Consider the following 27969-nt stretch of genomic DNA (forward strand, 5'->3'; position numbering starts at 1 on the left):
CCATTTTTACACACCACATGGAATATGTAATATTCCATAAATGGTTGCAAGTCAACAACCCCAGGATGAAGAAACCAACCAACTGTCTTTGCTTAACTCAAGAATACTGAGATTAAGTGCATATGAAATACATAGAAACATATATAGAAAACAAATGCAGGGTTAGGCCATTCAGCCCTTTGAGCCTGCTCCGCCATTCATTTTGATTGTGGCTGATCATCAAATTCAGTACCTTAATCCCTCTTCCCCCAATATCCCTTGATCTCTTAAGCCCCAACAGCTACATTTAATTCCTTCTTGAAATGTTTTGGGCCTCATATATCTTCTGCGGTAGTGAATTCCACAGATTCACCACACTCTGGGTGAAGAAATTTCTCCTCACCTCAGTCCTAAAAGGTTTATCCCGTATCACCAAACTATGACCCCTAGTTCTGAACTCCCCCAACATTTTAAAAGCCCCTTCTGAATCTACCCTGACTAATTCTGTTAGAATTTTATAAGGTTCTTTGGGATCCTCCTTTATTCTTCTAAACGCCAATGAATATAAAATGGACTTACTCTCTCCTGCCTTTTCAGGAACCTAAACCTTTGCTGCACTCCCTCATAGCAAAAACATCTTTAGACAAAGACACAAACCTGCACAATACTCCAGGTGCAGCCTCACCAATGCCCTATGGAGTAAAACATCCCTATCCTATGCTCAAATCCTCTTGCTATGAAAGCCAACATGCTAATTGCCTTCTTTACTGCCTGCTGTACCTGCACACTTACTTTCAGTGACTGATGCACAGGGACATCAAGGTCTTGCTGAGTATCCATCTTCTCTCAATTTACACCCATTTAAATGATAATCTGTCTCCCTATTTTTGCTACCAAAGTGAACAACCATTATACTGCATCTGTCATGCAGATGTCCATCACTTAACCTGCCTAAATCACACCGAAACATCTCTGCAAGGTCCTCCCATCCAACTCTGTATCATCTGCAAATTTGGAGATACTACATTTAATTCAACTCATCCATATTACTAATATATAGTGTGAACAGTAAGGGTCCTAGCACAGATCCCTGTGGTACCCCACCACTCATTTCCTGCCAATAAGAAAATGATCCATTTATTCCAACTCTTTGCTTCCTGTCTGCTAACCAGCTTTCTATCCACCTCAAGACACGACCTTCAATCCCATGCGCTTTAACTTTACATAATAATCTGCTATTTGAAACCTTGTCAAAGACTTCTGAAATTCCAATATAAACCATATTCATAGTTTCCCTGGTCAACTCTATTAGTTACATCTTCAAAGAATTCCAGTAGATTTATTAAGTATGATCATAAATCCATGCTGACTTTGGCTGATTATAGCATTGCTTTCCAAATGCTCTGCCATGAAATTTTTGATGATGGATTCTAGCAATTTCTCTATTACCAATGTTAAGCTCACTCACTGGTCTATAGTTCCCTGTTTTGTCTCTGCCTCCCTTTTTGAATTGCAGGGTTACATTAAGAACATAAGAAATAGGAGCAGGAGTAGGCCATCCAGCCCTTCGAGCCTGCCCCGCCATTCAATAAGATCATGGCTGATCTGTTGCTGCTCAGTTCCACTTTCCCACCCTCTCCCCATAACCCTTAATCCCCTCTCCTATCAAAAACCCATCAACCCGCGTCTTAAAAATATTTAGCGAGGCAGCCTCCACCACTTCAACGGGCAGAGAATTCCAGAGATTCACCACCCTTTGAGTGAAGAAGTTCCTCCTCAACTCCGTTCTAAACCGCCCCCCTTTTATCTTGAGGCTGTGCCCCCTAGTCCTATTGTCTTTTTTGAGCGGGAAGAGTCTTTCCGCCTCTATCCTATCCATCCCATTCATCATCTTATACGTCTCAATGAGATCTCCTCTCATTCTTCTAAACTCTAACGAGTACAAGCCCAGTTTATTCAGCCTCTCCTCATAGCTCAACCCCCTCAACTCCGGTATCAGCCTAGTAAACCTCCTCTGCACTCCCTCCAAGGCCAAAATATCTTTGCGCAGGTGCGGTGCCCAAAAATGCACACAGTACTCCAGTTGCAGCCTCACCAATGCCCTACACAGCTGCAGCAAGACCTCCCTACTTTTATATTCAATCCCCCTCGCTATGAAGGCCAGCATCCCATTCGCCTTCCTGACCACCTGCTGCACCTGCAAGCTGGGTTTTTGCGACTCATGCACAAGGACCCCGAGGTCCCTCTGCACCGTCGCCTGCTGCAATTTTTCGCCTCGTAAGTAATAGTCCTTCCTACCATTTTTCCTACCAAAGTGGACCACCTCACACTTGCCAACATTAAATTCCATTTGCCATTTCCTGGCCCATTCGCCCAGCCTATCTAGATCCTTCTGCAGACTCTCCACACCCTCCGCACAATTTGCTGTTCCCCCAACCTTGGTGTCATCAGCAAATTTCGACACTCTACACTCGGTTCCCTCCTCCAGATCATCTATATAAATGGTAAAAAGCTGAGGTCCCAGCACCGACCCCTGGGGCACTCCACTAGTCACCATCTGCCAATCCGAATAGCACCCGTTGACCCCCACTCTCTGCCTCCTATTTGACAACCAATCCTCTATCCACGCTAACACCCTACCCCCAACTCCATGTCCCTCGACCTTCTGCAATAACCTCTTGTGAGGCACTTTGTCAAACGCCTTCTGAAAATCTAGAAAGACCACATCCACCGGCTCTCCTCTATCCACCGCCCTAGACACATCCTCATAGAACTCCAGTAAATTTGTCAGACACGACTTCCCTTTAATGAAACCGTGCTGCGTCTGCTCTATCAAGCAATTCCCTTCAAGATGCTTTGCAATTTCCTAATTATTAGTTACTGACATTAGTTACTCTCCAATCTGTAGGAATTGTTCCAGAGTCCAAAGAATTTTGGAAAATGACCACCAATAGATCTATTATTTCTAGGACCATTACCTCAAGTGTCTGGGGTGCAGATTATCAAACCCTGGAGATTTAACTGCCTTCAATCCCATTAATTTCCTCAAAACTATTTCTCTGCTGATTTCCTTCAGCTCCTCGTTAGAACTTGTGTTTCTTAGAACTTCTGGTACATTATTCATGTCCTCCTTTGTGAAAATGTGGATATGCCGGCGTTGGATTGGGGTAAACACAGTAAAAAGTCTGACAACACCAGGTTTAAGTCCAACCGATTTATTTGATAGTAAATTCACTAGCTTTTGAGGGGTTTCCCTCTTCTTCAGGTGAATGGAGAGTTCTGGCCTCAGACAGAGCGTATAAAGCACAGACAGAATCTGCACACGAGAACGGTCTCAACAGGGATCTTGGGTTCATGTCGCACTATCTGTAACCCCCGTGACTTGCCTGGGTTTGCAAAACCTCACTTACTGTACTGTCTGGAGACAATACACATCTCTTTAACCTGTGATCAGTGCTCCTTCCACTCACACTGTTGGCCACTTTAGGACTTGAACAGCAGGTTAGGTGTAAAGATTCGCATTCTAATCAGTAATCTGTAAACTGTCTGTGCTTTATATGCTCTGTCTGAGGCCAGAACTCTCCATTCACCTGAAGAAGAGGGAAACCCCTCGAAAGCTAGTGAGTTTACTATCAAATAAATCGGTTGGACTTAAACCTGGTGTTGTCAGACTTTTTACTCCTTTGTGAAGACAGAATTTAGTTCCTCAGTCATTTCTGTGTTCTCAGTGAATTTCCCCATTTCTGACTGTAAGGGGCCTACATCCGTTTTTGTCAATCCTTTTCTCATTATATACCGAGAAAAATATTTAGTCAGTTTTTATGTTCCCTGCTAGCTTACTTTCATATTCTATTTTCCCCTTCTTAATCAATCCCTTGATCTGCCTTTGCTGAATGTTCCCAATCTTCAGGCCCATTGCTTTCTCTTGCCAATTTGTATGCTTCTTCTTTAATGTTATTCTACCTCTAATTTCTCTTGTAAACCATGGTTTGGTTTCCTTTCTATTCTTGCATCAAATAGGAATAAACAATTTTGGAGTTCATCTAATCGGTCCTTGAATGCCTGCCATTCCATGTCCACTATCCTTCCTTTCAGTGTTGCTTTCCAGTTCATCAGTGCCAACTCATGCCTCATACCATCATAGTTACCTTTACTGAGAGTCAGTACCCTGGTCTCAGAATCAACTACCTTACTATCCACCTTGATAAAGAATTTTATCATGTTATGTTCACTCAACCCCAAGGGTTCTCTCACTGGATTACCAATGAATCCTTTCTCATTGCATAATACCCAATCTAAGATGGCCTGTTTCTGTGTTGGTTCCTCAATGTCTTGGCCCAGAAATGTCTATCTATTCCCCTCACAATTGAATCTTCAATGGCTATTATATTTCAACATCTTTTGCTCCTTGTGCAACAGAGCCAACCATGGTGCTACAAATTTGGCTGCTGTTGTTATTCCCCGAGAGACCATTTCCCTCAACAATATCCAAAAAGGTAATTTGTTTTGCAGAGGAATATCCACAGGGGATTCTAGCACTGCTTGCCCAGTCCTCTTTCTCTGCCTGGTGATCACCCATTTGCTTCCTGCCCTTGGAGTCTGAACATAAGAAATTTTACCATGTTTATTTTGTCACTGATACATTAACCAATTAAGTCTTTCAGTGTAACTTATTATGAACTTCCTCTGAATTTTAAACTAACTGTTAACATGATTAAGTCTTACAACATTAAAAACATGTCGATAATACAGATCTGAATCTGATTAAAATTAACAGGCAATAATAAAAATGTGCATGACAATGCCAGGGAATGCTTGATCAATGATTTCATTAAATGCAGTTACAACGCTGAAGTAATCATATTTTAATAAATGTAACACACTTTAAATTTAAAGTTATTACTTAAGAGCATATATCAAAAAACTTATTCTACAAATAACTAAAAAAATCTCTTACCAACTGGCTGTCCGCTTATGTCAATAATGTAGCCAGGGGTCCTACTCCCGCATAGAAACAGAAATTCATCTGAAACATGATTCAGCATAGATATTGTCAAAATACTATACTCATCATGCATTCTAGCTTGTTAATCATCTAGCTGTAAATGTCTTATACTTGATACATACAAACATACCTGTGACAGGAAGAGGACACTGTTCACATGGCCTGTTCCAAGCTTTCCCAATCATGTATGAACAGCAGCACAACTTCTTTGTCATATTAAAGGCCAACTCGCCATCACATGTGCCATTTTCAGTGTCAAAATATTTGAAGCAGAAGCTCTTCCTATTGTCTGTAGATTAAAAGGGTAAAAATCTGTCACTAAGTTGAAAGATTACAACTAAACTCAGTTGATCGAAAAAATGTTTACAGCTTAATACCCTCCCAACAGGTCAATGAATACTTACCCATACAGTTGTTTCCACCATTAACCTGCATGTAATCTGGTGGACAGATGCAGGTATAATTGCCTACCGTGTTGAAACAAGTACCAGGACCGCAAATGCCAGGTGAAGTACTGCACTCATTAAGATCTAGAACAAAGCAGATAAACAAGTTTTGGAGGATAACTATAAGTCTTTTTTTAATTTGAAAAATAAAGCAAATTGAAATCAATAGAAACATTTTTCTCATTTTTAGAATTTTGTGATATTTAACATTACGACAACTAATTTCTATAAATGCCAGTGGAATGCAAATACCTAGATTAATGCAAATGAATTGTTACACATTGGGATGGATTGTTCACACTTCTGAGTCTAACCTGTTCAAAGAATGAACTATGTTGAAGACAAGCTAAGACACAATTTGTCATTTCTATACAAGGATCCTCACCAGTTATTAGTTCATATTGAAAATTTGGGCATGATAACAATGAATCTTTATCAATAATGCATATCCAAATTTCTGACATGTTACTGGTGGGACTCCCTGCTGGTAGCAAGATGTCAGGCAATTATAAGATTTTCTACTGAAACAAGATCAGCAAATTAAAATTTGCAATTATCAAATTGAGGAACAACATTGTTGGAAATAAAGCACTTCCTCAATCCTGGATACGCAAGGAAGGGGCATACAATGCAAGGTAGTAGTTTACCCATCTTGACTTCAATGGGTAGGTTAAATTTCGGCAGCATGCACTGTACAACTCATGTTGAAAGATTTTGCTCCAGTTTCAACATCAGTTTTCAAATTAGATATGGCATGACCAAATACAGAATAAACCTTGTACTGCTCTGACTTTAACTTCGGTGGGGCCAGTTTAAATTCTTCCGATTCCAAAGGAAGGTTGATAGTTTAGTGTCAATTACAGGAAGCTCTGTGTGAGCAGCTTACACTCAGTGGATTTAGAGTATCCAATTTTATTTCCTGAAAGATTCTTGCATGTTGCTGAAAGTGAGTTATGTTATTGTGTAAAGAAGGTTTCCCTAAAGGGGCAGGTCAAGCATTTAGCTGAATATAATCTGGATAAACGCCTAGCACAGCAATATTCTTGGCTACAATAGTGTCCAAAATTAACAATACCATAATCAGTATACTCCTGTTCTGGCTCTGATTCAGAGCCGGGTAACTATAGGCCGGTGAGCTTAACGTCAGTGATAGGTAAGTTGATGGAGAGGATTCTTAGGGATAGGATGTATGCGCACTTGGAGCGTTGCGATCTGATTCTGATGTGCATCTATCATGAGCATATCTTTGCAACAATGTCATTAGCCACGGCTGAAGAGTGTTGCCTTTGGAAGGGTTAAAAATCAGATACATGCTGTAAAACTTTCTGTAAAGCAGCAGTGAAAGTAGAATAATGGACAAAGACAGTAATTTTGGTAATCAAAAGGGAATTTCAAGCCACTGATTCAGATAACAGTTACAGCAAGTCAAGGAATTTGAGTGCCTGCTTCATTAACAATTGGATAGTACATTATGTAGACATGCCTTATTAGCACTTGGATATTGTAATTAAGCAAGTGTACTGATACAATAACTGGAAATCACGTATGTTCGGTGTCATAAGCAGGAATATGATCGTAATAGGTTATAAATAATAATAAATTTAAATGTTAGTTCTTGATTAGTACATGTAAAACATTTGTAACGGAACCTAAGGTATAACTGCAGTTGTATTCCTTTGTTCTGGAAGCTGACAAGCCACATGCTAGATGACTAATTTTCTTGCTATAGCTTGAAAGACCATTTTTAAAACTCAAAAAAATCTCAGTCTGCTCACATGGTGGGGACGAGGGTTAAGAATAGCTTTGTTGCTATTGTTTGCCCCCAACAACCCTAACAACTTGATCCTTGAGAAGCCATCCTTCCAGTTGCCAGATATTTGTCTCTTCTTTGGACACAGGTGAGGTCCCAGAGGACTGGAGGATAGTGAACGTGGTACCGTTGTTTAAAAAGGGTAGGAGGGATAGCCCGGGTAGCTATAGGCTGGTGAGCTTAACGTCAGTGATAGGTAAGTTGATGGAGAGGATTCTTAGGGATAGGATGTATGCGCACTTGGAGCGTTGCGATCTGATTAAGGATACGCAGCATGGCTTTGTCAAGGGGAAGTCTTGCCTTATGAATCTGGTAGAATTCTTTGAGGAGGTGACAAAAATGGTTGATGAAGGACAAGCCGTTGATGTCGTCTATATGGATTTCAGTAAGGCGTTTGACAAAGTCCCTCATGGTAGGTTGGTACAGAAGATTAAAGCTCATGGGCTATGTGGTCAGGTACCTAGATGGGTAGAGAACTGGCTTGCAAAGAGGAGTCAGAGAGTAGTTGTGGAGGGTCTAGCTGGAGGTCTGTCACTAGTGGTGTGCCGCAGGGCTCGGTACTGGGACCTCTTCTCTTTGTAGTGTATATAAATGATTTGGAAGAGGGAGTACGTGGTGTGATCAGCAAATTTGCTGATGACACCAAGATGGCTGGATTGGCAGGCAGTGAGGAGCAGTGTCTGGCAATACACCAGGATATTGATAGGCTGGTTGATTGGGCAGATACGTGGCAAATGGAGTTTAATCCAGATAAATGTGAGGTGATGCATTTTGGCCGGAATAATGTAGGGGGAAGTTATATGATAAAGGGTAAGCCCGTAAGGAGTATAGAGTCGCAGCGAGACCTGGGGGTGCAAGAGCACAAGTCTTTGAAGGTGGCAGTGCAAGTGGAGAGTGTGGTGAAGAAAGCCTATGGTATGTTAGCCTTTATAGGAAGGGGTATAGAGTATAAGAGCTGGAGTCTAATGTTGCAGTTATACAGAACGTTGGTTCAGCCGCATTTGGAGTACTGCGTACAGTTCTGGTCGCCTTACTACTGGAAGGATGTGGAGACTCTGGAGAGAGTGCAGAGGAGGTTTACCAGGATGTTGCCTGGTATGGAAGGACTGGGGTATGAGGAAAGATTGAAGAAATTGGGGCTCTTTTCCCTTGAAAGACGTCGACTGAGGGGGGATCTAATAGAGGTATATAAGATTATGAAGGGTATAGATAGAGTAAACAGAGGTAAGCTATTTCCTATAATAGAGACACGTAGGACAAGGGGCCATGGACTTAAGGTGAGGAGGGAGCGGTACAACACAGATATTAGAGGGAGGTTTTTCACACAGAGGGTAGTGGGGGTATGGAATGCTCTGCCAAGTAAGGTGGCGGAGGCAAACATGCTAGAGTCCTTTAAGAGTAACTTAGACAGGCACATGACTGAGTTGGAGATGGGTGGATATAGGAGAACCTTTTAAATAAGGGTCATTAGCATTGGGGCGTCTCTGGTAATGTAAATGGGTATAGTATGATAATAATGTTTTTTTTTCATTCACAGGTTTTAAGTCGGTCCACCTCGTGTCCAACAAGGGGCATAAGGGCGATGGGTCGTACTCGGGATGCTCTTGGTTGTTTGAGATTGGCCTAGTGCTTCATGTCGTTAGTGTGTGCCTAAACTGGACAAGATACTGGGCAAGACGACAGCTCAGTGACTATCGCTGATTGCTGTGCAGACACATGGATTTGGGCCGGTGTCTGTGGGAGTTTGCGCATTCTCCCCGTGCTTGCGTGGGTTTTCTCCGGGTGCTCCGGTTTCCTCCCATAACCCAAAGATGTGCTGTTAGGCTGACTGGCAGGAATAAATTGTCCCTAAATCAGTTTCCCTCAATCTGGATGGCCGTAAAACATTGGATGGGGTCATGGGTGGAGAGGTGGACTGGTGGTGTTGAGATGGCGGCGCGGGCTCGTTGGGCCGAAAGGCCTGTTTCCCGGGCTGATTTTGTTCTTTGTTCTTCTTTGTATATCCCCAAATATGCATTGCATGGGCTGATATGTGTTTCTTCCTGAAAGCAGCCATATGACTGCACGATATGTACATATATTTTTGGTAGAACCTTGAACTATTTACATGACCCATTGCATTATGGCTAATGCACACATGTCCATCAACCAATTCAAATGCTTTAGGAAATCCAACTGTCTGCAGTATGCCAGATGCTTGTCATGTTGCTGGTCAGTGGAAAAGGTGTTGATAAAGTAGCAGTAACTTTTTGGAGCAACTATAGCTATTAAGTTGGATGAACAAGGAGGCAATGCACAGGCATGACAGCATTGTATTTGTTGTAAACTATGTTTGTTGTCAGAATAAGTTTTGTTTATGATCCCTTTAAAGTACAGATTTGTTGTGTTATTTTTAATTCTTTCATGGAATGTCGGTGTTGCTGGCAAGTCTAGCATTTGTTGCTGACTCCTAACTGCCCTTGAACTGAGTAGGTTGCAAGGCCATTTCTGAGGATAGTTAAAAATCAGTTACGATTCTATAGATCTGGATCACATGTCGGCCAGACTAAATAAGGATGGCTAATTTCCTTTTCTAAAGAGCATTAATAAACCAGCTGAGTTTTTACGACAATCAATAATAGTTTCATAATCGCCATCATTGAAACTAGCTTTCAATTCCAGATTTATTAATTAAATTTAAATTCAACCAGCTGGTAGGATTTGAACCTACTTTTCTGTTAGCGTGCGCCTCTGGATTACTAGCCCACTATGGCACTGTTTCCTCATCTATTTCATATGGGGACTAGGAATACACTGCCTGTGTGATGTCTGGAAATTGGAAATTTGTGAGCTTTCCTCAATATGATGGTCCACAAGTTTCTGGCCAATCACTGATAATTACTATTACGCCAATAGCAATTTCCACACTGAATAAGATATCTCCTTAATAACTAAATAAAGCACATTCATGCTATAATATAATTTTCCCAGATCTTATATTTTAACACACTACATTTTTCTTTTGATAATCAAATTCTCAACTTTCACTTCAATTTGTGCACCTGTTTTCCAGGAATCTGCTCATTGTTAAAAAGAATTTGGCCACATTTGCCTGAAAGCAACATTTCTCTAGCTTATTGAACTCTGCTGAAATGCACAATTTTTAGTCAATGAATCCTCTGCTTCCAGTGCTGGGTCTTGCTACATAGAAGTACATCCAGAGGCAAGGCTATATTTTCCAATCTGTGCTCCTATCTGGAAAAACACTAGGTCGGGAGTGTTGGAATGCAGAAAACACCTTATTGTCTCAACCCAGAAGGTTCTTGCAGCAGCACAGCAAAGACCAGGAACTCAGTGCAGCTGGACATAGCGAACCAGCCACTGCTGCTGTTCCAGTGCAACACATCATCACATTATCAGTGCTTTGCATCAAAGAAATCCTACATTAACCTCTCAACCTTAAAAGAGAGCCAATGGAATACATTAACTCAAACATTATTTATTCCAGATCTATTCCTACAACTTCTTAAGGTTCAGATTTTGTATTTTATTGGAGAAGCAGCATATAGAAAATGGATTCATATGATCCACAAATACACTACCAATGTTTATTTATAAACAAAGTTCAATGAACCTTTAGGATAGATTTAAAGCTATAAATATGAATGTCATATTTCAATAAATATACCTTCACATACTCTGGTGTCTTCATTCAAATAGAAACCACGTGGACATTCACACTGGAAGCTCCCGAAAGTGTTGACACATGTTCCTCCCTGACAGAGTCCAGGTAATTCTTTACATTCATCAATATCTGTAGGAAGCAAGTATCAGATAATGGCTGTGCTGTTAACTAAACCAAGAAACTGTACACTGTGTGACATTTAAAATGTTATCTATAAAAAGGCATGAGTAGTTACCCTCTAATATAACTGTGATTGGGTTGGGACGAAAGCCTTCACCTCCAGGACAAAGAGTTCTGTACTCAGCTGTTAAAAAAATGTTCAATGCATTATAAGAACCCAAACATAAATAAAAACTATCATTTATAAAGCTAAAGTTAGCAACATGCATTAAATTGTGAGTAAATAAAACAATCTATACAAGTGAACTAATAATCTAAATCTTATTCACCTATGTTATTAACTATTACTGTCAGGTTCAGGAAATTTTCTGTCACTTGAAAAGATACTAATTTTATAACAATGACGTTATACAACCATTGATCACTTTGTTGCTGTTCATGTACTGTTCTTTCATTTATTATTCTTCATTTGCTCCTACTCTCTTAACTCCTTTGCAAGTTAATATACTCTGGTTTGAGATTAATATTTTGTTTTGTTTTATTTCTGTTTTCATGCTCCCATTGTTCAATTTGGGGAAGCAATATTTTGATTTAAAAATGCTTTTTGAAAACGGAAAAGCCGGTGGAAATAGAATATTCAGCCAACTGGAAACCTACATTTTTAGGCCTGACCTTTTTGTATCCAGATCATTCACATGCAAGAACAAACTAAAAGAATTTTTATTGTGGGTCATTATGGTTATCTTTGGATGCATAAACACATCTGTAAATCTCCAACCTTGTAGTTTGATCTTTTAAAAATCTAAATATGTTCTAATTACTGGGTTCATCAAGCTTGTCACTATTTGGAATTCCAACAAGAAAATTAGACCAACTGGATACTCCCAATCATACAAGTCCTTGCAATTGTAACGAGATTAGGCAATACTTTGAAAAATATTTATACATCAAAATAATGATACAGATTTTAAAATTTCAATAAAATTTATACAATATTAATATTAAATAAAGTTGCAACAATGGCATTTCTCAAAATAGTAGGTAGATAATAATTTTAAAACATTTTCTGAACTCTTACATGAATTGATGGAGGGACACAGTTCACATGGAAAGCCCCAGGCTCTGCCCAAAGAACAGCAACAAGATGCTCTTGAAACTCCTACTCCAATCTCATTGCTGCAAGAAAGGGTGTTATCTCCACGCAATGAATATTCCAGGAAACACTTGCCCAAGCGAGGATCTATGTAACAAAATGAAAACATTCATCTATTTTGCTGCTGCAAACAGTAAGCAGTTTGTAGAAGGAAACACATTCTGCATTTTTTTCAGTAGGCATTTCTAAGGTCTTTGAACATTATATTACAAATGTATTAATTAACTGAATTCCTTGTTAATTGGTTCTTCCAGAATTATGTATATAAATTAATAGGGGGCAACAGTAATTATACTGTTATCATAGGCAATATTGAAGAACTACTTAAAATTGAAATATTCAAAAATTAATCAAAGCTCTAAATTACAGCTATATACATAGACCTAGACAAAGCACCCTTAAAAGTTACCAACCAGTCCAACCATTATAATAAATAAGTACGCAGCTTTAACTTGTCTTTTTTGATTTTATCTATTCCTACATGATCTCTACCATGAAAATGGGCTTAATGCTGCACCTCAGGATCTCAATCTATCACAAGCTACCACCACATGCTGTTCCCATATAAGAGAGCTGAAAATTTTATATTTAACATATTCTGTTGTCTAGGTTCTCAATGCAATGTATTACTCCTGGTTGAAAGATTAGGTTAATTGCCTGCTCCCAGTCTAATAGTAGTGTTGCTATGAAATCTATCAGGATGAATGTAAGTGTCCAACTCTCCCTCCCTATGGGGATGAATCCACCTTTGTTCGACATGTCCTGAAAACATGCAAGAGATCAGTAATTATCTACCTTCAACACTCTGAAGTATTAAAGCTCACTAATAATATTCCTTTAGAGCGCAGCTTTCCCATTTTATTTTAGGTAACCTTGGGGTTATTACTAAACTATCATCACAATTCTAACGTTTACACAATTTGTTAAACGTAAATTGTAACATACCAACACACCCCACACCAGTTGGGTTCAGCTCAAATTCAGATGGGCAGTTGCAAACATAGCTTCCAGGAGTGTTAACACAAATTCCATTGATACAATTAACTGGATCTGCACACTCATTGACATCTGTAAAAGTTTCCAAAATATATTAGATAATGTTTTCTCGTTGTGTCTAAATCACTTTGAAACTTTAAATACTTGCTCTAAATATATGAAAAATAACATTATTGATGTTATTTCCCAAAGGAAAGCAGCATTTTACCTGTGCAGTTACCACCGCTCCTGTCTAACTCATAACCCAAATCACATTCGCATCTGAAGAGTCCAGGAAGATTTTGGCATCTTCCAAACACACAAATGTCAGCAAATGAACATTCATCAATATCTGGAAAACATTATAAAAAAACTCACTGAAAATTACCTTTGTGCTCATTACATTTTTGCTATCATAAAAATAAAGTTTGAAGGGTACTGAAGAGGATACTCTGGAAAACATTTCAGTTAAATTGTATTAATGGAGCAGGACAAAACTGGTTTTAACACCATAGCTATAAAACTTTATTTGTTATGAGTAATACATTAGAGAAAGGAGAATCATAATTATAGATAGGTAGGTGATCCTTACCTTGACATGCCCTGCCATCCACAGTTGGCGTGAAGCCCATATCACATTCACAACGGTAACCTCCAGGTGCGTTTAAGCAATGGCCATTCTCACAAAAGTTTACATTTTCAGCACATTCGTCAATGTCTGTTACATGGGGGAAAGATTAAAACGTACTGAAAACACAAATTGTATTGTATATAAAAATTTGATGAATACATTTTATTCCGATAGGGACGGAGGTACAAGAAAAACACAGGTTGTTCCCTTTTTAGACATAAGCTAGGGCTATTTGCAGTTAGTGCTTATTGTTCAGCTTCATCTATTCCAGGCACAGATTGCTGATAGTCTTCAGGACTGGGAACATGGTCAATTTTCTCTTTATATCTTTGCAGTGAGGGCAATTTTAGTTTGCTTAATGCTCCCCAGTTTGACCAGATTATTTAGCACAGGTCATGGACCAAGCTGCAACTAATTGTCTGTGTGGCTCAGCAATTCATTGAGGGAATATAGAGTCAATGGTGATGTTTTTCAAAAAAGATCACAGAATCCCTACAATGTAGAAGGAGGCCATTCAACCCAGCGCATCTGCACTGACCACAAACCCACCCAGGTCCTATCTCATAATCCCCTCTTTTACCCTTGCCAGTCCCCCAACACAAAGGGGTAATTTTATCACGTCCAATCAACCTAACCCGCTTATCTTTGGTTTGTGGGAGGAAGCTGGAGCATCTGGAGGAAACCCACGTAGACATGAGGAGAACGTGAAAACTCCAGTCACCCGAAGCTGGAATTCAATCCGGGTCCCTAGTGCGAGGCCACAGTGCTGACCACTGCGCCAATGATTGCTCCCAAGATGTCATTATTCAATAAATATCAACCATGTTTTCAGATACCCCAAAGCTTTCATAACAACTTTTCAGGATCAATAACTTCTCTGAATACCAGAACATTAAGGATGATAATGGCAGGGAGTTTATGAAAAAGATTCCACAAATAGTTCTACATAGATTGAGCATTTTTATGGCAGTACGGAGAAGAAATCAATAATTTAATGATCCAAAGCAGTAAATTGAGTCTGAATAAAAATAACATCATTGGTCAACATTAATGTTATTTTTCACGACAAAGGAAAATTACAAATATTGCAACATCACTTGTTTCTTCCCTACAATAACTCCATTGCAGTTGAAAAGCCTCATCAATTAAATTGTTACTTCCAGACGCAACCATTTGAACCTTGCTGCTCTTGTGAGATCAATCTTACACAATCTGTATCACATCAGAACTTCACCAACACTGTATTTTGCCATCCTATCATCCTTGCCTTTGTAAATATCTGGGTCCCATAATGCATTAAACTGATACTCCTTTTACTTATCTAGTCATATATCTACTTACTTCTCCATCCTTCTACTGCCCTCTGCATTTCTATGACTTCGGCGTTTCCTGCTTTTATTTCATCTCTGAGTTTTTAAACCTCATGAACCACATTCTGAATGTCTTCTAAATCCTCCATTTTGCTAACTCTTTGTTTTTGTTTAAACGTATTTTCAAACTTATATCTTTAATCATATTTTTGATAACTTTTTAAAAAAATTTCTTCCCACCACTGTTTGATTTCAGAACTGTAATGTGCTTTTCATCACTTCTCACTTAAAGGTGCAATTTAAATGAAAATTGTGATTACATTGATCACACTATTGAACAAGAGTAGTCCATTTGTCTATTTTAACATCAAGTCTTAAGAAATAAGAAAAATGCCTTCTTGTATATCAAAGGATAAATACAAATGACTGAGCAAATAAATATTGAAATCATGCATGATAATGAGTAAAAATACAAATGTATTTAATCTTTGGACTTACCAGTACAAAACATGCCATCACCTTTATAACCCTCTTTACACGTACATCGGTATGACCCATCTGTGTTCATGCATTCAGCATTGGGGCTGCATTTATGGGTTCCATTTGAACACTCATCCACATCTTTGAAAGTAAAATAATACATGGTCAGGGCAAGGAATATTCACAACAATGAAATAGCTTAAGGATTCCTCAATCTATGTACAACATTCATTCATAATTTGGTTCTGATGATATTCAGCCCCATTTTGTCATCAAATGCAAAATTAACTTTTGGAGTGATCTGATCTCACTTGCAATTGAGTTTGAGCATTGAAGTAAAGTCTGGAGTTTTATAATAGTTTAAAGGTAAGAATCAAGACCAATACTAATCCTACACCCTTGCATGACATATGAAAAGATATTCATGCTCCATGTGGATAATATTAAGGTACAACTGATCCATGATTGTAATGGTGCATTAACATAATACAAAGAAGATACTATTTGAAGAAAGATGCATGACTGTTCTACGAAGGGAGGCTTTGAATACCAAACGTTTGATTTCTAGGTTAGAATCTAAGCTTAAAATCACCTCTGGTAAGAATATCTAAAATCTTAACCTCATATGATCTGAGGCACCACGTGTATAATTATTTATTCATTTCCGGTAGAGTTGGAGTAATGGTCTTCATATTAATGGAGGCAGTAACTCTTTGAAACATTCAAATGTATTCTTTTAAAGCAAGGCCAGCTATTAAGAAACTGGAAACCAGCAAACAGATCACCATGGGGTTCAGGTCCAGCCCCCATCCCTCCCCAACCACCCACCATTTGTTCACAATTAAAACTTACTTGTCTTTCAATCAAAACATTCTTACCAAAACATTTGATGCCATTTCCTGACCAGCCTTCTGCGCAGGCACATTTGAAGCTTCCTGGAGTATTTGTACATATAGCATATTTGTCACAATTATGTGCACTGATCTCACATTCATTAATATCTGTAACAGAAAGAAGTAGTCAGTTTAAAACAAAACAATAAGGCAATAGGTTGTGCCCTCTTGCTTACCAAAATGCGAGCTTACACATGGGGGGAATTTTCCTGTCCCACCTGCCACAGGAATCATAACCAGTGGCGGTGGTGGCGCAAACCAGGCACAAGTCCGTTGACCTCAGGCAGGATTTTCTGGTTTTGGGGCGAGCACAGCCAGAAAATGGGTGGCAAGGTGGCACAGTGGTTAGCAGTGCTGCTTCACAGTACCAGGGACCTAGGTTTGATTCCTGGCTTGGGTCACTGTCTGTGTGGAGTTTGCACGTTCTCCCCGTGTCTGCATGGGTTTCCTCCAAGTGTTCCGGTTTTCACCCACAGTCTGAAAAACGTGCTAGTCAGGTGCATTGACCCGAAAAAGCACTGGAATATGGCGACTAGGGGAATTTCACAGTAACTTCATTGGTGTTAATGTAAACCTTACTTGTGACTAATAAATAAACTTTAAAATTCCGCCATAGTTCTAGATCAGATTTTATTAAAGAGTTGTTAACTAAAGTTTAGTTTATTATACCTACATTGATTTACAATAAACACAACTCAATTTAAAAACTACAAGACCTCTTTGAGTATTCCTGATTAACAGCTTCACAATTGATAGCTGTATCTTCAGCTGCCTAGATGCTACCCTAAGTTCTGAGTTTCCCTTCTGAAACCTCTTCACCTCTATATCATTTCCCTACGCTAAGACTCTCTTTAAAACTGAGCCTTTCGACTCGGTTCTGGGTTGCCTGATCGAGTACCTTCTTATATGTCTCATTTTTATATTCTGCTTTCTAATGCCTCTGTGAAGCACCTTGGGGTGTTTTACTGAAATGCACTAAAAACGCACTGGATCAATGCGTTTCAAGCAACACTGAAGGAGCTCGGCACTATTTGGAATGAAGTATTCCACTTAGTTGTCAGTTTACCCATCACTTTTAACCTTCAATTCTTCCACTACTAGTGCAATCTGGATATAGTGTGTACCATCTACATTGTGCACGGTAGTAACTCAGCAAGGCTTCTTGGACATCACCACTAAATTTGTAACTTACATCACCTTGCTGGACATGGGCAGTAGAACATTATTACCCTCAAATTCTCCTCCGAATGACACATTACATTGACTTGGATATATATATATTGCCATTCCTTCACTGGCATTTGGACAAAATCCTGGGACTCTCCCCCTATATTATTATGGAAATGCCTTTGCTTTTTGAACAGGGTAACAGCCGTGTCGTGGTAATGTCAATAGACTAGTAATCCAGAGACCCAGACTAATGTTGTGAGGCAATGGGTGCTGGAATTTAAACTGAATGTGCAGATCCACAAGAGATGGGTGAGATCCTAAATGAATATTTCTCACCAGTACTTAATGTTGATAAAAGCATGAATGTTATGGAAATAAATAGTGACGTCTTGAGGACTCAACATACTACAGAGAAGGTTGTGCTGGAAGTCTTAAAGCACATCAAGGTATATACAATCCCCGGGACCTGATGGAATATATCCTAGGACATTGTAGGAGGCTACAGAGGAAATTGCTGGTCCCCTGGCCAAAATATTTGAATCATCGATGGTCATGGGTGAGGTGCCTGAAGATTGGATAGTGGCAAATGTTGTGCCTTTGTTTAAGAAGGGCTGCAGGGAAAAGCCTGGGAACTACAGGCCAATGAGCCTCGCATCTGTGGTGGGTAAATTGTTGTAAGGTATTTTGAGAGACAGGATCTACAGGCATTTAGAGATGCAAGGACTGAATAGGGACAGTCAGCATGGCTTTCTGAGTGGAAAATCATATCTCACAAATTTGATTGAGTTTTTCGAAGGGGTAACCAAGAAGGTAGATGAGGGCAGTGAGGTTGATGTTGTCTACATCGACTTTAGCAAGGCCTTTGACAAGGTACCACATGGTAGGTTGTTGCATAAGGTTTTTAAATTTAACCTTATCCAGGATGAGGTATCTAAATGGATACAAAATTGGCTTCTTGACAGAAGCCAGAGGGTGGTTGTAGAGGGTTGTTTTTCAAACTGGAAGCCTGTGACCAGCAGTGTGCCTCAGGGATCAGTGCTGGGTCCAGTGTTATTTGTCATTTATATTAATGATTTGGATGAGAATATAGCAGGCATGGTTAGTAAGTTTGCAGATCATAGAAACCCCAGAGTGCAGAAAGAGGCCATTTGGCCAATAAAGTCCGCACCAACTACAATCCCACCCAAGCCCCATCCCCATATCCCTAAATATTTACCCGTTAATCCCTCTAACCTATGGATCTCAGGACACTAAGGGGCAATTTTTTTAGCATGGCCAATCAACCTAACATGCACATCTTTGGACTGTGGGAGGAAACCGGAGCACCTGGAGGAAACCCACACAGACACAAGGAGAGTGTGCAAACTCCGCACTAACGGTGACCCAGGCCAGGAGTCGGGCCCGGGTCCCTGGAGCTGTGAAGCAGCAATGTTGGCCACTATGCTACCGTGCAACCCTAAGATGACACTACGATTGGTGGCATAATGGACAGTGAAGAAAGTTTTCTCCAATTGCAAAGGAACCTTGATCAATTGGCCCTGTGGGCTGGAGAATGGCAGACGGACTTTAATTCAGACAAATGTGAGGTGATGCATTTTGGTAGATTGATCCAGGGCAGGACTTACTCAGTTAAGGGTAGGGCATTGGGAAGAGTTACAGAACAAAGGGATCTAGGGGTACATATTCATAGCTCCTTGAAAGTGGAGTCACAGATGGACCGAGTGGTGAAAAAGGCATTCGGCATGCTAAGTTGCATCACTCAGAACACTGAATACAGGAGTTGAAGTTGTACAAGACATTAGTAAGGCCACACTTGGAATACCGTGTGCAATTCTGGTCACCCTATTATAGAAAGGATATTATTAAACTAGAGTGTAGAAAAGATCTACTAGGATGCTACCGGGACTTGATGGATTGAGTTAAAGGAGAGGCTGAATAGACAGGGACTTTTATCTTTGGAGTGTAGGAGGCTGAGGGGTGGCCTTATAGAGGTCTATAAAATAATGAGGGGCATAGACAAGGTAGATAGTCAATATATTTTCCCAAAGATAGGGGAGTCTAAAACTAGAGGGCATAGGTTTAAGGTGAGAGGGGAGAGATACATAAGTGTCCAGAGTGGCAATTTTTTCACACAGGTGTTGGTGAGTGTCTGGAACAAGCTGCCATAGGTAGTAGTAAAGGCGGGTACAATTTTAACTTTTAAAAAGCATTTAGATAGTTACATGGGTACGATGGGTATAAAGGGATATGGGCCAAACGTGGGCAATTGGGATTTTAGCCTAGGGGTTTTAAAAAGGGTGGCATGGACAAAGGGCCTGTTTCCATGCTGTAAACCTCCACGACTCTAAAGTTTAGTATATTAATGTGTTGCATTTGTGAATACATTTTTACATTCTGAGAAGGAAAAGAATGAGGTAGTAACTTGTTTCAAAATGTTTGTCATTGTGCTACAAAATAAATGCCAAGAAGCTTGCCAAGCACTTTTCATTACACTAATATTTTTAAAAATATTATTTTTTAAAAAAAATTTCTAATGTATTGTAACAAACCAATAATGACAGTAATACATAGTTACAAATTTCTTTATGTAATTTTTTAAGCATCATTTTATCACCATTACTGACTGACTTTCTTATTCAGTTGTTATGTATTCAGTAGTTTTACTACATTTTGGTATGCGTATTATACTTTTTCCTTTTCTTCCCTAAATGTCAACTTGCCTCCATGTGAGGAAAGATATAGAACTCAGATAATACTTGCATTTTCAAATACATGACACACAAAACAAGCAAAAGGCAATTTTTTTAATGTTCCAGATCTATTACTGTTGGTCAATAGATGAGGCATTTTTATCCTTCGCACATATTCACCATTTGTGCTATTCAGCCTTATATCTATCACTCTCATGAATCACTGACTCATGAGCCCGTGGCCAACAATCAGAATCATTTTCCTTCACAAGTTTAAACTCATTTAACTCTCGTGATACAGCGAGCCAGACTGCTGTCTCTTGATATCATTACTTTGGTGAAACAAAGCCATCAACATAGCTGATCCTATAGCACAGTCAATCATTTGGCAAGTGTACACATTACCAAATTGGTCTCAGTTACAAAATGACAATTTTGATTTTTTTAGTTCAGATATCGGGATCATGGTATGAGTAAACTAGCTCCTGGATTTATACTTCATCTGATACTCGTTTGGGTCTACAAATTTGTGGAACAATAGAAACACAGATAGTTGACTCAAGGAATCTGAATTAGAAGGCCACTAAACGAAAAGCCTTAAAGTTACAGTTCAAAATGGGTCAAGCATAGAAAGTTCCAGATGATGAAACATCTTTAATTCTAATATTTTCTTGCTGTCAATAGTTCCTGATAGGTACATTTCAGCACTTAATTTCAAACAACCCTGCAGCTCTGCCTGAAACAGGTCCGAAATTCTTTGGGGCTAAAGGGCTTGTTAATTGGTATATAAAGAATCCAAAATTCCAGAATCTTTGGCAGCAAAGCAAAAAATACTCTGTATCTTACTTGATTGAGACTATACCTTCAGAAGAAATATAATTTCACTTTGTATCATTTAGTGAAATGAAAGTCCATTTTGAGAAAGTTTTATATTTTACAACTCTAATCTTGTCCTGTTACTGCATCATTGCATAAAATTCAAATATTAAAAAATGTTTGTCAAAGAAGCTATTTTAAATAGAGACTTTAGGCATGATTTTCTTAACCCGCTGGTCAAGTAGCTTAGCTGGATGGGAGATTTGAATGGGAAACAAAAAGTCCAACCTGCGCCCGATGTCTGGCAGGTCATCTTCCCGGGTCACTTTTTGTGATGTGGTCAGTTTCACGGGCGGGAAGGGCGCGAGGCTAATTTTAATATTCACGAGCCTATTTCAATCTGTTCACCCAGCTCCAAACGCTATTGTCTAGGCTCAGTTGCTTTTATGACCAAACCAACAGAGGTTCTCACCAGCAAGGATCACACTTGGTCCCTACCAACGGGGACCAAACGTGATGGCCTTGCCAGTGGGACCAGAGGCCATTGAGGTTCCCTGGGTGGTTGGGGACATGGCCAGATGGGGAGGAGACAGCCGGTAGGAGGGAAGGGAAGGGAAGAAATTGCATTGGGGATGGGAGTTAGTGGCAGAGCTGGCCATCAGGAAGTGGTGGGGGGAGGAGTGGGGGGGGGCGCATGAAGAGGAGGAGGAGGAAGCATGAAACTCCCTACAAGCAGAGCAGGAAAATTGTATGTAGTACTTTGTGAAAAAGACAGAACGAAACCCTCCAGTTTTCACGCTATTGTGATGCTTAGAAATGCCCCCTTTCCCTCTGTTATTCTAAGTGAACCAAAGGATTTTACCATTCTGATATTTAATGTTGGATAGGCAAGTCAATATTTACAATTCCATTACTGAAGCATAGTAATACTTCTGATTCATTTGCACCAATGATTTTGGGTGTGCTTGGATATTAATAACAAGTCTGTACATTGCAAAATTCATTGCTCTGCATACATGCATTAACACGTTTTAAATCTACAATCTTCCATTAATGCCACAATTCTCACGTGATTGAGTTGAGAGGTATTATGAGGGGGGACTGGGCACTAAATCGTGTAGAAATTTAAGCATCTAGGTTTGACCAAATCCAAAAAATAGGCAGAACTTGGTGAGGCTTTACCAAAAACAGGGTTTAGTAAGATGGTGTTTCCTGATTCGTTCCAGATTTTCAGCCCATGTTACTCTGACAGAGAACGTGGTCTGGAAATTGCCCCCATTAAATCTAATTTTCTCTCCACAGATGCTGCCAAACTGCTGAGAAATAATTTGCACTTGATTGGTATCCTATCCACCATATTCAACATCCACTCCCTCCACTACTGACGCACACTAGAACAGTATATTCCATCTACTAAATACATTGTAGCAACTCATTGTTCTCCGGAGCATTGAACCTGGTGGCTGTGGCGAGTGACTAATTTGAATTGAAAACCGCTTTTTTCCTGTACTTCCGGTTCTCGGGGCTTGTTAGAGTGTAGTTTACTTCCGTACCGGAAGTTAGGCGAGGGGATTGTCGTTAAGGGGGAGCGGGGGGTATAAAAAAGGGGTAGCAGCATACAGCAGGCAGCGTCGGGAGCGGGCAACGGAGTGAGTGGGAACTGAGTGAGAAGGGCTTTGGCTCGCTGGGCTTAGGCGAGAGTAGGCTTAGAGAAGGGGCGTTGCACATTTTTACCTTTGGGTGCTTACAGGAGGTTGGGACATGGCAGGGAATATAGGGAGGAATATAAGTTGCGTCAGGTGCCACACGTGGGCGTTCTTGGTGGTGTCACGTGTCCCCAAGGTCCACATCTGCAGTAAATGTTTAGAACTGCAGCGCTTGAGGGCCCGGGTCAGGCAACTCGAGGGGCGTCTGGAGGATGCGTTTCTAGTCAGGGAAAACAAGGAGTTGATGGCTAGGAACCACGAGCAGGAAGAGGTCCCAAGGGCTGAAGAGCAGGAAGGGTGGACGACGGTTAGGAGGAGAAAGAGGAAGAAGAGGAGTAGTCAGGGTCCCCCGGCCTCCCCGGAGGCCCCCCAAGGTTCGTCGACAGGGGCACAGAAAGATAGGCAGGAAGGGGAGACTGACTTAGAGGGACAGAAGGGGGCTGGCAAGGTGATAGTGGTAGGGGATGGGAGGGTCCGAGGTACTGATAGGAGGTTCTGTGGACAGAGGCGCGACTCCAGGATGGTGGTCTGCCTCCCTGGAGCAGGGGTAAAGGATGTAACGGAAAGGGTAGAGGGAATTTTGAAAGGGGAGGGGACCCAGGCAGAGGTCATAGTACATGTAGGGGAGGGGGACATAGGAAGGAGGAGTAGGGTAGAGGTCCGTAGGCAATTTAGGGAGTTGGGGTCCAAACTAAAGAGCAGGACCTCCAGGGTGGCACTCTCTGGATTGCTGCCCAGTACTAGCAGGGCAAAGAATGACGAGATCATGCAGTTGAATGCATGGTTGAGGGATTGGTGTAGGGTAGAGGGCTTTTGTGGATCACTGGGAGGTGTTTAGGAGAGAAGGGCAACTGTACAGGAGGGGTGGGGAGAATTTGAACGGGAGGGGAACTAGTGTCTTAGCGGGGAGGTTAGCTGGGGTGTTCAGGAATGGTTTAAACTAATAGGGAGGGGGGGTGGGGAGGTGGCTGGGAGAGAGTCGGGTGAAAGGAAAATTATCAGGGAGGAGGAGGTTCCGAGGGACACTCGTGGGTTGAACTGTGTCTGTTTCAATTCTAGGAGTGTGGCAGGGAAAATGGATGAGCTTAGGGCCTTGATGTTTGTGAGGCAGTTAGATGTGATGGCTGTAACGGAGACGTGGTTACGGGAAGGGCAGGACTGGCAGCTGAATGTTCCTGGGTACAAGTGTTTTAGGTGTGACAGAGGAGGGTTGAAGAGAGGTGGAGGGGTGGCACTGTTAGTAAAGGAAAACATCACAGTAGTGCAGAGGGAGGACGATATGGAAGAGACAGGGATTGAGTCACTGTGGGTGGAGTTGAGGAATAAAAAGGGAGAGATCACATTGCTAGGGGTGTACTCTAGGCCACCCAACAGCCCAAGGTCGGCGGAGGAAGGCATTTGCAGGGGCATTTTGGACAGGTGCAGGAAGAATAGAGTGGTTGTAGTGGGTGACTTTAATCTTCCAGGAGTGAATTGGAGGGGGCCTAGAGCTGGGGGTACGGAGGGAGAGGAGTTTGTGAAATGTGTTTTGGAAGGGTCGCTAGAGCAGTATGTAACTAGCCCGACTAGGGGAGGGGCTATACTGGATTTAGTGTTGGGTAATGAGCCGGGGCAGGTGGGTGAGGTAGATGTAGGCGAACATGTGGCTAACAGTGACCACAAGTCCATCTACTTTAGGATAAAAATGGAAAGGGACGAGTGCCGGCCGAACGGAAGTGTGCTGAACTGGGGAAAGGCAAGCTATAGCAGGATTAGGAGGGAGCTGCAGGACACTGATTGGGAGGGACTGTTAGCTGGGAAGTCCACGGTTGGCAAGTGGGAGGCTTTTAAGGGCAAAATGAAATGGTTGCAGGGGAGGTATGTTCCGGTTAAGCGGAAGGATGGGAAAGGTAGGATTAGAGAGCCGTGGATTACAGGGGGTATCGAAGACTTGGTCAGGAAGAAGAGGGAGGTGTATGTTAGGTCAAAACGACTGGGTACGGAGAGTGCGCTGGAGGAATATAGAGAGAGTAGGAGGGAGCTAAAAAGGGGAATTAGAAGGGCGAAGAGAGGGCATGAAATGGCTTTGGCTGGTAGGATTAAGGAAAATCCAAAGGCATTTTATTCCTATATTAGAGGCAAGAGAGTAGTTAGAGGGAAAATTGGTCCGCTTAGGGACAAGAGTGGAGAGTTATGTATTGAGTCGGAGGGAATGGGGGAAGCTCCTGAATGAATACTTTGCGTCGGTATTCACGAAGGAGAGGGGTTCGGAATCGTGCGGTCTCTTGAAGGGAGCTGAGGATCAGTTGCAGGAGATATCTATTACGAGGGAGGAAGTGCTAGGGCTTTAGGTAGCGTAAGGACGGATAAAGCTCCGGGGCCTGATGGTATTTATCCCAGGCTGCTTAGGGAGGTGAAAGATGAAATTGCTGGGCCTCTGGCGCAAATCTTTGTCTCTTCTTTGGACACAGGTGGGGTCCCAGAGGACTGGAGGGTAGCAAATGTGGTACCGCTGTTCAAAAAAGGTAGTAGGGATAACCCTGGAAATTATAGACCGGTGGGTTTGACATTGGTGGTAGGGAAATTAATGGAAAAAATACTTAGGGGTAGGATGTATGAGCATTTGGAGCGTTGCGATCTGATTAGGGATACGCAACATGGCTTTGTTAGAGGGAGGTCTTGCCTTACGAATCTGGTGGAATTCTTTGAGGAGGTGACAAAAACGGTTGATGATGGGAGAGCCGTTGATGTCATCTATATGGATATCAATAGGGCGTTTGACAAAGTCCCTCAAGGTAGGCTGGTAGAAAAGGCTAAGGCGCATGGCATACGAGGCCAGGTAGCTAGGTGGATTGAGAACTGGCTGGGTAATAGGAGACAGAGGGTAGTTGTGGAGGGGACCTTGTCGGGCTGGAGGCCAGTGACCAGTGGTGTGCCACAGGGCTCAGTATTGGGACCTCTCCTCTTTGTAGTATACATAAATGACTTGGAAGAGAGCGTAGGTGGTGTGATCAGCAAGTTTGCTGATGACACCAAGATGGCAGGGTTGGCGGGTACTGAACTGGATTGTCAGGTGATACAACAGGATATAGATAGGTTGGTGCATTGGGCAGATAGGTGGCAGATGGAATTTAATCCTGACAAATGCGAGGTGATGCATTTTGGAAGGAATAATGCAGAGAGGAGCTATGTGATAAAAGGTAGAGAGATTAGGAGTATAGACATACAGAGGGACCTGGGAGTGCAGGTTCACAAATCCATGAAGGTTGCGTCACAAGTGGAGAAGGTTGTTAGGAAGGCTTATGGAATGTTAGCCTTTATAGGAAGGGGTGTAGAGTATAAAAGCTGCCGTCTAATGCTTCAGTTGTACAGAACGTTGGTTAGACCGCATTTGGAGTACTGCGTCCAGTTCTGGTCACCTTACTACCGGAAGGACGTGGAGTCTCTGGAAAGGGTGCAGAGGAGGTTTACCAGGATGTTGCCTGGCATGGAGGGGCTGGGTTACGAGGAAAGGTTGGAGAAACTGGGACTATTCTCCTTGGAAAGACGGAGATTGAGGGGGGACATGATAGAGGTATATAAGATACTGAAGGGAATAGATAGAGTTAATAGTGAGAGACTGCTCCCTAGACTGGGTACAAACACGAGAGGTCATGATTTAAAGGTGAGGGGGGAGAGGTATAATTTGGAAGTGAGAGGAAGGTTCTTTACGCAGAGAGTTGTGGGGGTATGGAACGCGCTACCGAATAGGGTGGTGGAGGCAGGAACGTTGGACTCGTTTAAGGTTCAGTTAGATAGACACATGAGTGAAACGAGGATGGAGGGTTATGGTAGGGGCTATTAAATAAGGTTAGAACCTCGGGAGACACCGGAAAAGCAGGCTTGTAAGATTAACGTTTTTGTCTTTTTATTCCGCAGGTGGAGGTCCACCTCGTGTCAAACGAGGGGCATGCACACGGTGGGTCGTGCGTGGGCTGCTCTTGGAAGTTCCGGGAGTGGCCTAGTACTTCGTGTCGGTGTATGTGCTTGATCCTGGACCGGTAGACGGGCGCCGCAACAGCTCGGTGACTAGCACTGCTAGCTGTGCAGATACATGGATTTGGGCCTGTGTCTGTGGGAGTTTGCGCATTCTCCCTGTGGTTGCGTGGGTTTCCTCCGGGCGCTCCGGTTTCCTCCCACACCCCAAAGATGTGCTCTTAGGCTGATTGGTTTTACCAAATTGACACTATTCTCCCCTGAATCTGGCTAAGTTAGGGGTTCCATTCGTAGACATACAGGGTAGAATAGGTGTAGGGTGATGCGGCGGCGTGGGCTCGTTGGGCCGAAGGGCCTGTTTCCCGTGCTGGGTTGTTCTTTGTAACTCACCAAGGCTCAGGTGGTACAATGGCACAGAGGTTAGCACTGCTACCTCACAGCGCCAGGGATCCAGGTTCAATTCCTTAGCAAGTACCCCTGTAGTTAGTTAGGGATGGTAGAAAGATTATGGCCACAATTTCCACTATCACTTCTCTCAGACATCATATGCAATACATATGAATCCCATCATACCATGGAGCGGTCATATGACACCAGGTTATCGTCCACCAGGTTTATTTGAAATCAAGATTTTTCAGTGCTGCTCCTTTGTCAGGTGCCTGTGCATCTCTATTCACTTCACCTGAGAAAGGAGCAACACTCTGAAAGCTTGTACTCTGCTCTAAACTGCTGACAAAGGGTAATCCAGACTCAAAACGTTGGCTCTATTCTGTCCCCACAGATGCTGTCAGATTTGTTGAGATTTTACAGCATTTTCTGTTTCAGATATTGTGTGGCCTCTCATCTTGTCCACCTCAGTCCAACACCAGCATCTCTGCATCATTATACCTTGATGACTTACCAATTTTAAATATAGCCAACCTATCTAACATGTACTCTATCAATTGTTAGTCCATCCAGTAATATATAATTCATCATTTGAATTATTTTATAAAATCATTCTTTTCTGTGCTGTTAAAAATGGAAAATTGCTGAGGTAATAAATGGTTTAGCTAGTCACCTGATGTCTTGCATCGGATTCAAGGTAACAATGGCCATGAGATGTCTGGTCCAGCTAACTTCAAACAAAGGGAAGTCTTCAGAGGTCATAATCTCCTATAATGGTGT

General features: G+C 41.6%; 1 protein-coding gene across 2 annotated transcripts in view; it reads right to left on the reverse strand.

Moving 5' to 3' along the window:
- LOC145360729 (fibrillin-1-like) overlaps positions 1-27969 on the reverse strand; it is a 407592-nt gene that overhangs the window by 77712 nt on the left and 301911 nt on the right. For both annotated transcript variants that reach the window (XM_080216108.1, XM_080216109.1), the window contains exons 32-42: positions 16452-16574; positions 15592-15714; positions 13745-13870; positions 13382-13504; positions 13123-13245; positions 12103-12264; positions 11140-11208; positions 10908-11033; positions 5389-5514; positions 5115-5273; positions 4937-5005 (exon numbers count right to left, since the gene is read on the reverse strand). In XM_080216108.1, the coding sequence (XP_080072234.1) occupies positions 4937-5005; positions 5115-5273; positions 5389-5514; positions 10908-11033; positions 11140-11208; positions 12103-12264; positions 13123-13245; positions 13382-13504; positions 13745-13870; positions 15592-15714; positions 16452-16574 (1329 nt within the window). The remainder of the gene's footprint in view (positions 1-4936; positions 5006-5114; positions 5274-5388; positions 5515-10907; positions 11034-11139; positions 11209-12102; positions 12265-13122; positions 13246-13381; positions 13505-13744; positions 13871-15591; positions 15715-16451; positions 16575-27969) is intronic.

Source organism: Carcharhinus amblyrhynchos, chromosome 32 (genome assembly GCF_965287045.1).
Source record: "Carcharhinus amblyrhynchos chromosome 32, sCarAmb.v2.hapA, whole genome shotgun sequence".
In the NCBI taxonomy this organism is placed as follows: domain Eukaryota; kingdom Metazoa; phylum Chordata; class Chondrichthyes; order Carcharhiniformes; family Carcharhinidae; genus Carcharhinus; species Carcharhinus amblyrhynchos.